Here is an 18,251-nt window from a genome sequence, read left to right as displayed (position 1 = left end):
GTCTATCATTTATCAAGCAGGACACATGCTCAACAAATGCAATGTAGTTTTTTGTCCTCAATGCATTTAAAAAGATTATGCATGTAAATCTGTATTGTGTCTCTACGGCATGACACAGAAATGCTCAGGTTTGAAAAGAAAGCCAGGCACATGTGAAACAGAAAGGAAGTATATAAACACAGAGAGGATTAGCTCAGCATTTTGAAGCTATAAACCTGGGCACTCCATGGACAGCTTCTAAACCAGAGGAAGGAAATGTTTAGTTAGAGCTATTTGTTTAATATATACACCAGATGAGATAAAGGAATTCAAAAGACAATGTAACTCACACTTCCTCACTCTGTCCTTGTAAGGAGCCTCTCTACTAAGGTTAACTGTAGATGTGTTTTTTGGGTTTTTTTTTCCAAAACTCACAGAATTTCAACTTGGAGAAATGGCAAAGATGCCTTGCTTGGAAAAGGAAGATATATTCCAATTTCCTAAGAAAAAATTAAGCTGTTAATACCTCCTCCTGCCTCCTGAGATGCTCTGGTGGCCAATCAGGTGCTTCTTCTGTGAATGCCATTTGCTATTTAATAACAGAAGTGGCTGGCTCTGAAAAGCAATCTGCCTGATGAGGTCTTCAAGCTGTGTAATTAGGAGGCTGTTCCCTAAATTGGCCCGCGGTGTCTATGGGATCAGATGAACAAGGCGGAGAGGCCTCAGTGGTTCAGAGGGGCCAGAAGGGGAAAGAGCTAACAGTTCCCTTTCTGTCCGTTTCTCTGCTCCTCGGGAACACCACGAATGAGTGCCTCCCTTCCATCAACCTAATGACAAGTATTCATCCATTTGAGGGAAATTTACTGGGTGCGTCCATGTGTCAGGCATGGTGTTTGGTGCTGGACAGAATGAGCAAGTTGGATATGATTCCTACATTCCAAGCTTATGATCTAATGAAAGGGAGATGGAAAACTAAGATGTAGATAAGTGCATAACTGTTAAGTACAATGAAGAAAATTAACTGTGCTGTATGAAAGTGGTTAAGATAGAGGAATAATTGAGATTTTGCATGGACTAGGAAAGACTTCCCTGAGAAAGCAATATGAAAGCTGTGGTCCAAAATACAGATAGTAATTAGCCAGACAAGAGTGATCCATGCAAAGGAAATAGCATATGCAAAGGCCCTGAGGATATTAAGGGTTTGAGGAACCGAAAGGCTCGTGGGCAGAGCAGCGTGCAAGGGTGACAGTGCACGAGAGTGGGGCGTCTGCAGGGACAAGCAGGGCCGTTTCACACGAAGCCGTCTAGGCCACAGTCATCTCCTTAAGGATTACTTGAAACTGCTGATGAACTCAGTGCCCGGGAATGACATAATCGAAGAGATAGTAATATCTTTACAAGTTCTCTCTGGCTGAAGTATGGAGAACACGACAGGGGAGAAGTGAGTAATACCCCCACAAATATGGGCACATCAGCTGCAAGAGCCCCCTGATTTGAAAGTCTACTCATATCAAGGTCTTACTCTTGTCTCTAACCCAGTTTTGTCAAATCCAGCAGGTTCAACTTTGGTCTCTGTCTTTGGGCTAGAATTACTGAAAGAGACCATCGGAATAGAGACTTCAGATGCCTTCACCTCACGTGAACAGATGAGGAAATGGAGACCCAGAGAATGACGCAACCTACATAGCCAACTGGCGAGAGGTGGGACCACATTCCAGGTCCTCAAGGAGTCCCAATCCAGGTCACTTCTTACTGTACCAGTAAGGAATAGCCTATTTATCTTCCTCAACCAGACTTAAAATCACAGCCTCCAGGTTGCAATGATCTAATGCAACCCACCTTCCAGCCCCGGAAGCACTGTGCTCTGGGCAATATTCTGAATGGTCAGTCGAGTGCCAAATGAATGTGAGTTCCTGGAAGGTCTGCTCCAAATAGGGCTTCCCTGGTGGCTCAGATGGTAAAGAACCCACCTGGGTTGGGAAGATCCCCTGGAGGAGGGCATGGCAACCCACTCCAGTATTCTAGCCTGGAGAATCCCCATGGACAGAGGAGCCTGGCGGGCTAGAGCCATGGGGTCACAAAGAGTCAGACACGACTGAGTGACTAAGCGCAGCACAGCACAGCACTACTCCAAACAACGCGAAAGTCATGAACTGGTGGCCCACGGGCCAAATGTGGCCCATCAATAGATTCTGTCATAGACTTAAAACACACCAAAAAAGGGAATTAGTTATCAACATTCAGCAAAGATAGAAATTGGGGCTATTAGCTTCTTCTGTAAATAAAAATCTTAGTATCTGGTAGTATCTGATTACCAGGTCTACATTTCTGCCTGGGAAGGATCAGCAGCAACTGGGCAAAGGCTGCTCCCTTCAGATAGGGCACACGCTCTACAGTTTACCCCTGCCCCTCCAATTACCCCACTGCCACTCCTGTTTGTCTTAGATGGGACCTGTGTCAGTATTCAAATTAGTTACCTGGACTCTATAGTGTTTGAGTAAAATAGAAAAGGAATCTAGAAAGAGGAAGAGAGCTTTTCTTATCCTTAAATTCCCTTTGTTATGCCTTGTCTCTTGTTTCACCCCAAAGTGAAGGGAATACTTTCTCCTGACTCGCTGCAGTCTCCTGCATTACAAGGGAGACCATGGAGAGGGAGCCCTTGAGCAAGGCCACCTTACCTCTGGGAAGCTGGCCATATTCACCAGTATCAGCTGTGGCGACTTCATGGAGATCTGGCTGATCTGGTTGAGAGCAAGCTTCCCATCAGCAGTCACCACAGTGATATTATCAAGGGATCCTAAAAGGAAAATTAGAATTAGAATTCAGAAGGACTTTTAGTAACCTCACATCTAAGTCTCTATCAATTCAGATTCAACTAATGTTTAGAGAAATATCAATAACCTCAGATATGCAGATGACACCACCCTTATGGCAGAAAGAGGAACTAAAGAGCCTCTTGATGAAGGTTAAAGAGAAGAGTGAAAAAGCTGGCTTAAAACTCAACGTTCAAAAAATGAAGATCATGGCATCTGGTCCCATCACTTCATGGCAAATAGATGGGGAAACACTGGAAACAGTGACAGACTTCATTTTCTTGGACTCCAGATGTTTACAGAAGCAATGGTGCCGTGTGCTGGAAAGAGCTTTGAAATGTTGACAAAACTAGGTTGAAATTCCTTACCAGCACCAGAGTGGCCAACAATCCTGATTTGCCTGGTCCTGCATGGTTTCCTGTGACGCAAGACTTTGAGAGCTGAAACTGGAAAGTGTTGGTCACCCTTCCAGCTATGTCACCATTTACTAACATGAAACCTCAGGCAAGTCAGTCACCTTCTCAGTATCTTGGTTTCCAACTCAATTAAAAAATACTTTACGGGATTAAAGTGCCGATTACAACTCAATATAAATAAGCAAATATACAATAGACACACACACAAAATAAACATAAAAATAGGTACCTCTTACTTAGCCCTTTTCACAACTAGCCTGTAACACTGTATCACTATATCCTCTTTACACCAGAGAAAGAAACTTGGGGAAGTAAAATGAGCCAAATCACAGAGCTAACAAAAGGAAAACCCAGCAAGAGCCGAGCCCCAACTTAGGTGTGCTTACTTTCAACTCTGATCAAGTCTCTTTCCCTTATCAGTGGGAAACTTGAGTTGCACCATTCAGGAATCCCCAGGGAGCTTTTAAATTTAGATTCCTGGGTCCCACTCCCCAGAGATCCTGATTCTGTAGGGGCTCAGGAGCCTGTGATTTTGGGGGCGCTTGTAGTTTTCTTTCAAGATGACCACATGATTCAGACATGCAGCCAGGTTTGGAACTGTTACCCCATACCACCTTGATTTTGGCATTTAGACTCCCTTTAGGAACAACAACAACAACAATAACAACAACAACAAAAAAAAAACCCATCAATTATTACCACTTCACTGATACCCTGGATCTGAGCTTTGTCCATATCTGAATCAGGGAAAACCTTTGGCAAACTTTTCTTGTCAAGAAGGCAAGTATATTGTTATAAGACAATAAAAGGGGCATTACTCAAATTCCCTGATTTCCTATGCAAATGAGAACTAGAAGAAAACTTTACCATTCATTTTAAGAATCACTCGAGAACAGCTCATTCTGACACACTGTGTGTGTGTGGGGGGGGTGCCGGGGGTGGTGGTGGTGGTAGAGGTATCAGTCCAAAACAAATTGGGAGTTGTCCTAGCAAATTGTTAGGATAATGCAGTTCCACACTATGGCCCAAAGATCTGATCTGAAGCAGAGTACTCAATTCAATTCAATGCCATCACAAGTTAGAAGGCTGTTGACACCATTGGCTTCAATCTGGAAAAGTCCATGATTCTGAAGACCAATGACCTGGGTTCAAATACCAACCCTGCCACTTCCTGAACTGTGTGACCTTGGGAAGGTCTCCTCAACCTTTTGGGCGTCTGTTTCCTGATTTCTAAATGGGGCATTAAAATCATACTTATCTCACTGGGTTGTTATGAGAGTTAAAAGTGTTTATGGAAAGCCCTTATACTGTCCTGGCATATATAAGGGCCCAATACACGCTATTATCATATGTCTCAACTTTCCCCTATATTTTAACCAAACTAACCTACTTACAGTCTCTCTAATAACAGTCCATTCTGTCTTGCCTTAGGATCCTCAGCATATATTTTTCCTTCTACTAAGGATACCCTTCTATGCTCAGATAACTTCTGCTCACTCTAGAACACTCAGCTATCATTGCATCTAATCTCAGAAATCCTATCTGACCTCTTAGATTGGATTACAAATCCTTTATGAGCTCCAGGATCCTACACATAAATCTATAATAATGATGACCCATCTTTACTGAACACTTCCTAGGGCAAGACATGGGTCTAAATGCTTTCTATAATTTATTTGCTTTTATTATCACAATAAACCTGTGAGACAGTTCCACCATTTTACAGATGTGGAAACTGGGGCACAGAAAATAACTTGTCCAAGGTCACAAGAGCCCTTAATGGGGCCTGAATTCAAACCTAGACCTGATCAACTCCAAAGTCATGATCTTCACCATTCTGCTTTGCTTCGTGGTTTCACACGTTGGTTTACTTGTCTATCCCTACACACTAGGATCTAGGCTCTTGGAAGATGGAGACAATGTCTTTTCTCTCTGAATCTACAGCACCTATTAAACAGCACAGAATAAGTGCTTAATAATGCACTGATGAATAAATAAACGTATGAATGAATGAATGAGAGGACAAGAATGAAGAAACAAACCTGTATTTTAGACAACTATTAAAAGCAATCAATTCTGTCTTCAATCTTGGAGACAGAAATTGCTGGTAGACAGACAGAGGTATAAGTGGAAAAGTGTCTGCTGGTTCAGATAGTACTGAAAGATGATATGGAATAATCTAGCAAAAAAAAAAAAGTAAAATAAAATGAAAGACTGGCTAAGTTCAGCCTGTTTCACCCAGTCTCTTCATGGCCCCAAGTTCTACACAGAATGCTGTACAAACATAATCCTGAAGAGAAAGAAGCAAAGAGGAAATGCCAGCGGGAGGCCTTTTGAAAATGGATCTTAATTCAGCCTTCCTGATTTGCCGTAAGAGCCTCTACCACAGAAGTCCCAACGTGGGCTTTTCACCATGCAGTCGTGGTGGTTCCCATTCCCCAAATCCGTATCGACATAAGGCATCAAATCCTTTTCCCTCAATCTGTCCCCAGCGAGCATCTCCCTCAGCCTCACTCCTGCCCCTCATTTTTGCAGAGGTTAACATTTAACAAATTACACTCCCAACCTCTTTCCAGGCCCATCATCTTTTTAAGTTCAACAAGAGTGGAGCTTGCTGGCCAATTTGAAGTATCACATTTCTCCCTGAGCTCCTCTCAAACTGCTCTCTGGTTTCGACTGCAGAATGTTAACAGGCCAGAAAGCACAGGGGAGACAAAGCACTTTATCAGCTTCATACCTAAAATAATAAGCAAGTTTAAAATAAACAGTTGGGAGAGATTGAATGGCACGCTCTACTGTCAGCAAAGGCAGAAATGCCCCAGTCCAGGGTTGACAAATGATAGAACGGTCTTCTGGTTTCACATTGGAGCTCATCTCTGATGTTTCTGCTGGTGTTTATAGATGGAGCTATAGATTTTTCACTTAGTTTTCTTAAGAACAAGTTCATGAAATATTTTCCAACTTTCTTATGAACTATCCCAACCAAGATGTGAGCGGGAGCAGCCCCAGCTCCCACAGATATTTTCCGAGGGGGTCCAGGGCTTGACTCTAGGATGATGACAATTTCCAAAAGGCCAATTTAATAGCAATTGGATTTTTCCTGCCTGCCTGCACCATTAGCTGACAACTCACTTCTTCCATCACATCTGCAAACAGTTCTCCTAGACAGTTCTGACATTTCCCACTTAGAAAAGCCATTTTCAGGAAGTTATTAACCCAAACGGAATCTTCCTGGTCAAGCCCAGGGGTATAGAAATATCTCAGGTGGGCATGTCTGCAGCCAGCTGGTCCCCAGTAAGGGATAAGAATGGCCAATTCGGACAAAAAAAGGACAAATCAGACCAAATATTTCAGTTACTATGAGACTAAATACCTACAAGTTTTTAGAGTACAGTAATAATTAAAGTCCCATTTTCTGACAGTATGATTCCATGAGAGCGAAGATCATACCTATTTTTGTTTACTGTGAACCAGCACAATGACTAGTTCATAGCAGACAAGTATTTGCTAAACAGACAAATGCAGTGTTAATACATGCTGGGCACTGTACAAGAATCAGTACACATGTTACCTCACTTATTTTCATCCCCATCCCAAAGCGAGAAGGCGGGAATTAGACAAGGAAACTGAACACCAGAGAAGTTAAGTAACTGCCAGTGGTCACCAACTGATACGTAAACTCCAGTTCTGCCAAAGCAATGTTCCTGCCACCGTGCCCCTCTCGAAAACACAGGTTCACTCACTAACCTGGTGACGTCCTTATGCTGACAGTCTTATTGAAATTATCCTTGAGTGCTTCTATCACAGACTTCATTTCTTCATCTACTTCTTCTAAGTTGATGATATCCTCAACCAAGGCAGTGTTAAGATTCATTCTGGTTTGGGACTGTCCTTTCCCTTTAGCTAGAAAGTCAACATTCAATGAATTTAAAAGAAAAAAAAACAGCATAAATAGAGACAATAAACAATGAGTTAAGGAAACGAGAGACACAGAAAATATATTAATTCATTTAAAACTGAATCCTAAAACAAGGCCATGCACAGTATCTGATGGCTGGCACAGACAGAAAGAACAGCAGTGGTTTAGCAACATGAACCGCCACCAGCGGTAGTGACAATGGCTTATATTTTAGAAAACCAACAATATTGAGAACTGAGTAAAATTCTAATTTGTATCTAAACCATCATAGTGATGTTTCATCAGCTATACTATATATATGCATAGCTCACTCCCATGAGTAATACAAATATTCTTACATTCCTTTACGTAGGGTGTGGGAAGAGAGAAAAGAATAAAAACATTTAAACACTACTATCTTATACTTGTTTATTAAATATGCAATATTTACTGAGATCATCCACAACAAATTTCATTAAACACCCACAATAAGTTAGCTCCTGTGCTATCTGTATACCATATTACAATCTGCAATGCAATTTCAAGTACATTCTTCTATTAGAATTCAAAGCAGCTCTTTGACATAGGAAGAACAGAAATTATTATTGCTCCCATTTTACAGATAAGTAATCTGAGGAACAGCTATTTAAATGTTTTGCCCAAAGTAACCAACCAGTAAGCAGCAGAGTGATTTTTTTTTTGAACATTTATTTGCTTGTGTCATCATCTTGCTTGAAAGCTCTGAAGTTAACAGGCTAACGGCTTAGAATTTTCAGAACTGATGAAAGAGCTGAATTTTCAGATTTAGAAACAGTTTCAAACAGGATATTAAAAGCAAATTCATACCTAGACATTTTGTGAATGCAGAAAACCAAGGACAAAGAGACTGTGAAAACAGCCAAAGAGAAAAGACAAATTACCTATAAAGGAACTTATGCCCATCAGTATCAGAAAGTTATATTAAGACTAATTCACATACAAATGCAGACTCAAAAGCCCTAAATTAATATTAGCAAACCAAATCCAGCAACATACAGATTATGGAGCAAGCAATGTATGTGCACATTACACATAAGAACAATGAGGGCTTATACCAAGAATGCAGAAGTGGTTTAATATCAGAAAAGGCTATTAATGTTGAGCCACCACATTCACAGACTGAAAATATTTTTTAAATGCTCACTCAATAAATGCAATAAGAGCACCAAAAAAAAAAAATTAATACCCATTCAAAACAAAAACTCTCAGCAAAACAGGGACAGAAGATACTTGCTTAAAAGAGAGACTATCAAAAAATAAAGTGAACATAATTCTTGATGTTAACACATAAGAAGTATTCACTATAAAGTCAGGACTAAAACAAGGATGACTACTATCAATAATCACTTTTATTCGCATATAGCTGATTTGCTTTGTTGTACAGCAGAAACTATCATAATATTGTAAAGCAATTATACTCCAATAAAAAATCACTTTTATTAGAATTATATTAGAATTCCTAGACAATGTAGTTGGAAGGAAAGGAGAAAAAGAGGGAAGAGGAATGAAGGAAAGAGAGAAAAGAAATAAAAGGCATGAGGTATATAGATTGGGGAGGGAAAAACAAAGCTATCATTAAATATAGGTATTTTAATGATCTACATAGAAAATCCAAAAAAATACACAGCGGTTCTAATAAAAGAGTGCAGCAGAGTTGCAATACACAAAATCAATGTATAATTATCAAAAGTATTCCTATTCACCAGCAACCAAACAGAACACATAATTTCTGAAAGACATAAACTTAAAGCAATGACTCTTGCAAAAAATAAAATAGAATATATTTTTGAGGCAGGGGAAAATTTCTTAAACAGGAAAAAAAGAGCACTACTAATAAAAGAAAAAGACTGACAAACTGGACCACATTAAAATTAAGAACTTCTGTTCATCAAAAAAAAAAAACATGAAAAGGTAATCATTATCAGCATTACATATATATGCAAAAGTCTTGTCTTTAGAATACATTAAAATTCTTACAAGTCAAGTTTTAAAAATCAGGTCGATTTTTTTAAATGGGCAAAAGACTGGAAACAAAGAAGGATATCCAAATAACCAGTAAACAAATGAAAGGTGCTCACTATCACTATTCATCAATGAAATACAAATTAAAACCATGAGATATAACGGCACATTCATCAGAACGACGAAAATTAAAAAGGCTGACCATACCAAGTGTTCACAAGTAGATAATGGGTAATTAGCAAACAGAAAACTAAAACACCCTGGGGAGGAGAGTAGCCTGACATGACCACTCTGGGAAACCACATATTCTGAAACTGAACTGAAAGTTATATACACATGACCCAAGGCTCAGGAATCCTTCCTCTTGGTATACACCCAGTAGAAAGGCAAACTTATGGGCACCAAAATGCATGTTCCCAGTAGCATTATTTATTTTAGCTCAAAACCGGAAGCAACTCAACTATCCATCGACTACAGGAAACATACATAAATCACGGTACACACATTCACTGGGACACTGTAAAGAAAAGTAAAATGTACCAACAACTGCTACAGACAACAACATGGACAAACCTCACGGGTAGGCTGTTATCAAAAGAAGCCAGGCATGAAAAGAATCCATTCTGAGTTCAAAAGGGGCAAAACAAAATCTGCAGTGTTGAAGTCAAGAGAAGGGGTTGTCTTTTGAAGGGAGAGACTTGAAAAGGACAAGAGCAAAGCTTCCAGAGTGCGAGCGATGTCTATATCTTAATCCGGGTGATAGTTACATGGTTGTATTCACTTTGTGAAAATTCACTGAGCACTGACAATTTATGTACATACTTTTTCTGTATATATAACTCAAAAGTTGACTTTAAAAAACATCATATACCAAAGTGCCAAAAAATGATGATAGTCTAGAAATAAATCCAGTTGAAGAACTGTGTAAGATCTGTATGGAGAAAACCTGACAATATGATTATAAACGTCACAGAGAAGAGAAAAGGCCAAGAAGAAGAAGAAAAAAAAAAGCTAGTGTGTTCTGAAGGGAAAGATCTGTACCACCAGATTCAAGACGTTATGACAGTGATTCAGGCATTAGGGAATTTAGTGCAGGGAGAGATGAGCAGTTCAACACATCAAGAGCTCAGAAATAAATCATACATATGAAGAAACATAACATATGACAGAGGAGGCATAAAGATCTGGGAGTAAAGAAGCGTTTTCCCTAAGTGAGGTTAGCTTCCTCAGTGATCCAGTGGTGAAGAATCTACCTGTCAACACAAGGGACACAGGTCTGATCCCTAGTCCAGGAAGATCCCCCACACGCCGAGGGGCGACTAAGCCTGGGCACCACAAATACTGAGCCCATGCTCCACAAAAAGAGAAGCCTCTGCAGTGAGAAGCCTGTGCACTGCAACCAGAGAGGAGCCCCCAGTCGCCTCAACTAGAGAAAACCCGGCGGAGCAACGAGGACCTGGCACAGCCAAAAATAAATAGACGTTAAAATAGTTTAACAAATAATAAAATAAATAGACTTTAAAACAGTGAGGTTGACACATTATTACTCATTTCCAAAAGAAATAAGATTAGATTCCCTATCTCATATCATACTCAGAAATAAATTCCATTATGGATTAAAGACCCAAATATGAAAAGTAAAAACCTTCAAAATATTTAGAAGAAAGTACAGAAGAAGAGATTTATGACTTTCGGATAGATGAGGGTATCTTAAATAAGGCCGAAAAAGCACAAATGATAAAGGAAAGAACTGAAAATATGACTGCATTAAAACTGATGTTCAATGAAAGATATTATAAAGCAAAAAGGCAAAGTAGATACCCATAACATATACATATTGACAAAGGATCAGCATTCTTAATATAGAAAGAATCCAATAAATCTAAAGGAAAAAGCCAAACAACCAACTTTTTAAACAGGCAACCCAGGAAGATAAAAGCTGAATATACAATTAAATATGAAAAGACTGCAGCTACCAGGCGCACTAGATGCCTGCAGTGCGGTGGGCACCCGGATTCCAGCTCTGCCACTAACTGGATATGATCACAGGCAAAGGTCTTACACGTGGACCTCAGCTTCCTCACTTGCAAAATGGTGAGACACGAGGCTCACTAGGTATTTAGAAGAATTTCTCCACTGGGTAATTACAATTCCTTCAATGGATAATTTATAAAGATCACATTAAATTATTAAATGTATGTGAATTTAAAAAATATATAAAGCAACCTACACATCAAAAGTTATTACCATTATCACTATTAAGTGAATATACGTTTTCTATGCATTAATGCTTTTCCAGCAACTTGTTAATTTTCCTGTTAACAGGAAAGGAGAAGGTCTGTGTGAAACCATAAAAGAAAAGCAGTGGGGAAAAAAACATTCAGTAGCATATCTCAAGGATCATCCTGGCGAGTGAACTCCCATGCCCACAGCTGCAGGTATGAACAGCAGGTCTGCTTGACAATGTTCTGCCACCCATTCGTTCCTTCAACAAAACTTTTTAATATATACTACGTGTCAGGCCCTGTCTGCTCCTAAACAAAAGACATGGATTGAAAAAAAAAAAAAAAGACAGAGGTGGAGATTTTCCTCACAGGGTCCAGTATGGAAGACAGAACAATAATCAATCCTACAATTAATTAATTAATGAGTGCTTTGCTAAGTACATCAAAGATAAAACAACAGTGTGTACAAGTGCATGTAACAAGGGAACTGACCCAGCCTAAGAGGCCAGCGAAGGCTTTCCTGAGGAAGCGACGTTTAAGCTGAGACCTGAGTTATATCAAAGTCTCATTCTTGGATGACACAAGCCATTAAGATCATCCATCTAAATCCTCGGCTCTCGTGCGTCCTCACCCAACAAACTTCTGCTTTTAATTTTACTTCCAACACAGATCTTCCTGGAAGGAGAAAATACGTTGATCCCTGTCCCAAGTATTCTGGCTTGCTTGGCACTTACACCTCTAATTCTAAATCTAAAACAAAACAGTCATTTTCTGAGCTGTGGCAACATATGGGGCAGCATGGAAGTGGGAAAACAGACCCTCAGCTCTAATACCATATCTGTTCCTGTGACCTTTCAAGCCTATCAACTGATCCACCTGAGACATCACTTCTTCGTGAGGCACAGGGAGAAATCAGAACATCTCTGAGATCTCTTCCAGCTCTGATCATTCAAGGGCTAAATATAAGACAGGAGTGAGGAGGTCACGTCTCTACCTTTGGCTTTCTTGGTAGCAAAATGACGGACTGGTACGGCGGCATAGGCCATGCATTGCCCACGGTCATTCTGTCTTCCTCTCACTGTCTGCAGCGTGACTTCTGAAACAGGTCTGGTCAAGGCTGCAAGGGAGTTGCAAAAGGCAGGGTGGACCAAGCGGAAGCACCTTAAACCCGAGGCCATGACTGAAGACAATCCTTGTGAACATTCACTAAAAAGAACAAGACAAAAAGGAGATCTAAGTAAAACAGACTCTATTGTTAGTGCAACTTCAGAAAATAATCTGTACCAGTTAGCAAGCAAATCCTATCAGCAGAGCCTACCAATCCATTTTGACTTGTGTGCTAGGTCAGGGGTTCCCAACCCGTACCAGTTTGTGGCCTGTTAGGAACTGGGTGGCAGGACAGGAGGTGGGCGGCAGGTGAGCCAGCAGAAGCTTCATCTGTATTTACAGCCACTCCCCAGCCCTCCTGTTACCACCTGAGCTCCGCCTACTGTCTGATGAACTGCAGCGCTAGATTCTCACAGGAGCACAATAAATGTAATGCGCTTGAATTACCCTGAAACATCCCCACCCCCTGCCCAGCTCCGGTCAGTGGGAAAATTGTCTTCTACGAAACCAGTCCCTGGTGCCAATAAAGGCTGGGGACCGCTGTACTAGATAACTTAAATACATTATCTCCAGCCCTCCTCCTAACAGCTGTACAAGGATGTATGATTAGCCCCATTTTATAGGACAAAGAAACTAAGGCTCACAGAGATTTAAATATCTAGCTCACAGTCTGTAGGACGCCAAATCGCCACGCTCTTTCCACTACAGCAAATGCCAATTAGTACACAGGGAAGAGAGTTAAGTAAATGCATAGCAGCCTAAATCCTTAATGATGGTAATTAAACCCTCACAGGAAAAAAAAAAAAAAAGGCACAAAATCTTGATAAAGTTACACTATAAAGAGTAATGGCAGAGCACTGAAGAGAATTTTACATAAAATCATTTCAACAGGCATAAAATGACTGGAAAATTCACACAACAGCATTTAATTAAAATTTTCTTTGGTTCCTTATGCACTGATTACCAATTAGAATGCACTTTAATGTGAATCTGAAGCATGGCTGAGGTTTGAGGTCTTCCATGTAACAGAACTAAAGCTCTGGAAAATGCCACCCTCCTCGGTGTTAACACATGTTACACACGATCCTTCTGAGGTTTTTGACTGTGGAAAGATGCTAAAGCCTACAGCTACCCCTGGGATAGAACAACAATTCTAACTTACGGGCAAATCTGGGACCTCCCTTTTGGCTCAGTGGTAAAGCATCCGCCTGCCAATGCAGGAGACACAACTTTGATCCCTGGTCCGGGAAGATTCCCTGGAGAAGGAAATGGCAGCTCACTCCAGTATTCTTGCCTGGGAAACTCTATGGACAGAGAAACCTGCTGGATCCATGAGGCCGCAAAGGCTCAGACACAACTGATCAACTAACACACACACACACATTACAGTCTGAGTAAGAGCATGGGCTTTGCAGACAGATCTAGAATCCAAGCCCATCTCCACCGCTACCCAAATGCATCTGAACATCACTGCACCTTGACTTCCTCAACTGTGATAAAATGGAGATAATTATAGTTATTTCTTAGGGTTGGGAAAAATAAATTAGTTAATGTAAGTAAAATATGTGGCCCACTGTCTAACAGACAACAGGAGTCCCCCCTAAAGAGTATCTATTGACACCTATCACCTTTCCTTTCAAAAACTTCCATGCCAGAGTCAGACACAACAAAGAAATCTTACATGTCATTACTAAAGTACAAGGAAGCCAAGAGTCAATCATATCTGGATACGAATTTCAACTTGTGGCTATTCATTTCATTTTCTGGGCATCATTTTCCTCATTTGTAAAGTGAGAAAAAAACAATCCTGTTTTAAAATAAAATGAAGTAGTGAACGCATGTAACCACCAAGTATAGTGCTGGGAATATGGCACCTGCTCTAATTATTACTTATTAAGAAAAGCAAATGAGTTGCACAAAGGTAAATAATTTCTCCCGATGGAATTTTTAATAGCAAGAGACGCTAGATTTCAATGATCGGTGTATGGTGTCAGTAAAAACAGATCTAGATAAAAAAATAAAAAATGTTTCCTCTTTTTAATCATTATCAATAGCTACTATTATCAGAGGTCAGGCCCAGCCTGCTTGCTTTACCCATAGTATTCATTTAATCCTCTCAAAAATGCCACAAAGAAAAGTATAATAATCTCCTCTTTATAGACATAGAAACTCAGCCTCTAAGAGACCGTCATTGACCAAGAGGCTGGACCTAATACCTTTGCTCTGTAGCAGCAGCACTGTTCACAGATTTTGCCTCTAAACGAGGTTTCTATATCTAGGTTTTTGCCTAATACAGCCAATGCCTAACCCACACTTATATCCAAATATGGCTGTATAATAAGGTGATTTTTTTTTTTTTTAATCTACAGGGTCTCAATCTGGCCATTCCATTTAAGACAGGTTTCCTGGTGTTCCTGTTGCAGGTCATACTACCAATGCACAAAGCAACAGGAAATCAAAATGGGTTAGAAGTAAACAACCTTTGACAGAAAACTCAATACCTAAAAGCGGACCCAGTACACGTGAACCGGAAGACGGCTCTATAAATAAACCACATTGCTGAAATGCTTAAGACATAGATTTTAAACTGCACAGAAGTCAGGAAACTTCAAAGTGGAAATTCAATTAAGGCAGCCCCTTGGACTCTTTACCTTAAGAATATTCATATCAGCACTCAGTTCAGCACAAAAGTAAAGACAAGGAAAGGAACCATCATGCAAGCCCAAGTATTCTACAACAAAATTAACCTATAGTCGGAAGAAAATGCAGCAGGAAACATCTGACCTTTGGATGAAGTCTTGAACTGAAATGTCAGTTTGCCCACTTACTAGCAGTGTGAACTTGGGGAGATCAACCTCTCTGAGCTACAGTTTCCACCGCACCTTTTTCATGGTGATATTAATGAGCCTTTAAAAAGGTAATTATAACAATAATAATGAAACAATAGCTTATAATTTTATAGTAATAACTATGTGCCAGAAACAGTTCTAAGCACTGTATTGCACACATTAACTCATTTGAGCCTCAGAATAATCCTAGGAGATAAGTACTTATTATTATCCCCATTTTATGGATAAAGACACAGAGGCAAAGATAAACAATTTGCTCAAGATTTTAATTCAGGCACTTTTGTTCCACAGTCTGTGCTCTTAAGCATTATCCTATACTGCGTACATAAAACAGTGCAATTACTGGCATTATTTTTCAGATTGTTTAAATATTTTTTTAAAACTACTTGAGGCATGTATTCTTTATCCAAAGCTGAGATTCTCAAATCTTGACTTTTCCCACTTTTCATAGAAGGTGCATTTTTACTTTGGAAAGAACTAGATGAGGAAGACAAAGTCCTAGCTTATCCACCATCTCAGCAACCCCTACCAATTCAGTTGTATATTAGTTCATAACATGTAGATTCTTATAACATGGGTGTGCACACACAGGTCCTTGTTGTATATAAAATACTTTCACATGTATTACCTGATTCCCACAATAACCGGGCAACGTTGTGATTACTGCTCACATTGTACAAACTGGTAAACTAGTCTTTCATTTCCTTGAATAATTTCCTGCGCCAGGGTCTTCAAAAACACTGTTGAATCTGCTTGGAATGATCTTCCCTCACCTTGTTAATGAACTTTTCTTTCAGACTTCAGGTGAAGTACCGCTTCCTCAGAGGATGCTTTCCTTGGCTGTTTTCTCTAGCCCAACAGGTCAAATGTCCTATATTCCCTTTTCTTAGTACCATGTACTTTTTCATGGCACTTACTTTAACAATATCAGTTAATATTTGTGTAATTATTTAATCTGGCTTCCTTGGTGGCTCAGTGGTAAAGAATCCGCCTACCAATGCAGGAGATGCGGGTTCAATCCCTGGGTTGGGAAGATCCCTCAGAGAAGGAAATGGCAACCCACTTCAGTATTCTTGTCTGGGCAATCCCATGAACAGAGGAGCCTAGCGGGCCACAGGCCATAGGGTCACAAAAGAGTTGGACATGACTTAGTGACTAAACAATAATTATTGGATCATTGTCTTATTCTCTCCATAAGAACTGACTATAAGTACTACAAGGATTAAACTATGGTTGTCTTGTTCAAGGCTGCATCCCCAGTCCCTGGCATAGTTCTGAACACGGGAGACACTTAATAAACGTGAAGACTACATGAGTGAAAGTCTAGACTGTCCTTCCTCAAAGTCATATTGCTAGCACCAAAACAGAAATCAAAGCCAGAGACAGTAGGTCCCAGGCTCTACTCCCCAACACTGCTTCCATGATCTCTTGGTTTGCCAGACTTTTCACTTAGAGGTAAGAGGTCATGTTCTTCTCTAAATTCAGCAACAAGTGAAGGCATTTACAGTATCTGACTACAGGCAGGATCATGTCCCTGGCACAGCCAAAGGAAGGCTGTGACACTGAACAGGTGGAGAAACAGCTTTTGTCTAAGGAGGTCTAGTTTCTGATACTCCTAACTCATTACTCCCTGCCCATCATCCTTTTTAGATTCATAACTACAGTGAGTTCCCTACATACAAACTTGTATGTATGTAGGGAATGCTTGTTCATAAGCCTGATTTGTTAGTTAAGTCCAACAAAGTTAGCCTAGATACGCACCTAACACAACCAGCTATATACTACTATACTGCAATAGGTTTATAATACGTTCCCATCTTTGAAAGTTCACAACTTGAAGGTTTGTATGCAGGGAACTTACTGTACTTTGTATTCAAAAAGCACCTATGGAAGCTGACCTGAGACTTCTATTAAGTCATTTCTTCTACCCAGGTTTTCTTTCCTCAACTATAGAGGGTCAGACCAGGTTTCATTCTTTCTAACTATGAAGCTCCCCAAAATTCTGAGAACGCAATAGGGTGGGTGAAAGAAAAAAATGCAACAAACTTAGAGAAGACCTGGGAAAGCGTGCTGGTTCCAGCACTTCATAGGTATGGAACCTTAGGTAGGTCAAAATCTCTGGGCCCCGATCTCACCTGTAGATGACAATACTATTCATCAGGGTTAGCGGGGCGATCCAATGAGCTAAGAGTTGCAGAAGCACTTTATAAACACAGAAGGGCAATCGAAATGACAACCGTCTTGCCACTGGAGGGCACAGAGTAATGGTTAAAAGGTGAGACTTAAATTTGGGCGCCATCACTCAATCCGCCTGTAGTGTAGCAGACCTGGGTTCGATCCCTGGCTTAAGAAGATCCTCTGGAACAGGGAAAGGCTACCCACTCCAGTATTCTGGCGTGAAGAATGGACTGCATAGTCCGTGGGGTCGCAAAGAGTCGGACAAGACTAAGCGCCTTTCACTTTTACTTCCCTCATAGCGATACGACCCTGATTTTATTTCTCCGAGTTTGCATTTCTCCAGCATACGGGATTAGAAAAAAAAACACCTATTTCCACAGGACTGTTCTGAAAATTAAATATTCCTGCCAGTTAGCAGGCTACTAAACAGCTGCTACTATTTAGCAGCCCGGCTGCTATTTAGTAAGCCCGGCTCTCATTCTGAAGGTCCCTAGGTGATGAAATGAGCCCCGCCCCCAACCCGTGAGACTCGCTCGGATCGACAGGTTCCGCCCTGAGCCGTAAAGGTCAAGCCGGATTTTAATGGAACGCATCGGGGACGGTGTTTAGGCCCCCTTAATGTATCCCAGAGGTCCCTGAAGAGAGGTCTCCGGGACCCGGACTCCGCGCCCACCTCCAGGCTGTGCTGAGGCCACTCACCAACTAGCGCCCAGGTTACTAGGAAAAGACTCGCGCGACCACGGCGACGGCGGCGGCGGCGGCGGCGCGGGCGTCGTGACGTCACG

General features: G+C 40.7%; 1 protein-coding gene across 4 annotated transcripts in view; it reads right to left on the bottom strand.

Moving 5' to 3' along the window:
* The window catches only part of MRRF (mitochondrial ribosome recycling factor), a 57,642-nt gene extending 39,400 nt beyond the window's left edge, over positions 1 to 18,242 (bottom strand). Inside the window, exons 1-4 of one of the 4 annotated variants that reach the window (XM_005687042.3) lie at positions 18,166 to 18,242; positions 12,327 to 12,538; positions 6,956 to 7,111; positions 2,658 to 2,776 (exon numbers count right to left, since the gene is read on the bottom strand). In XM_005687042.3, the coding sequence (XP_005687099.1) occupies positions 2,658 to 2,776; positions 6,956 to 7,111; positions 12,327 to 12,510 (459 nt within the window). In that variant the 5' untranslated portion in view covers positions 12,511 to 12,538; positions 18,166 to 18,242. Of the gene's footprint in view, positions 1 to 2,657; positions 2,777 to 6,955; positions 7,112 to 12,326; positions 12,539 to 15,916; positions 15,936 to 16,061; positions 16,258 to 18,139 lie in introns of those variants that run through there. The other 3 variants (XM_005687043.3, XM_013967872.2, XM_018055725.1) reach the window with 3 other exon arrangements.

The sequence above is a fragment of the Capra hircus genome, chromosome 11, assembly GCF_001704415.2.
Source record: "Capra hircus breed San Clemente chromosome 11, ASM170441v1, whole genome shotgun sequence".
Taxonomy (NCBI): Eukaryota; Metazoa; Chordata; class Mammalia; order Artiodactyla; family Bovidae; genus Capra; species Capra hircus.
Note: the sequence above shows the minus strand (reverse complement) of the source record. Positions and strands in the feature narration are given on the sequence as shown.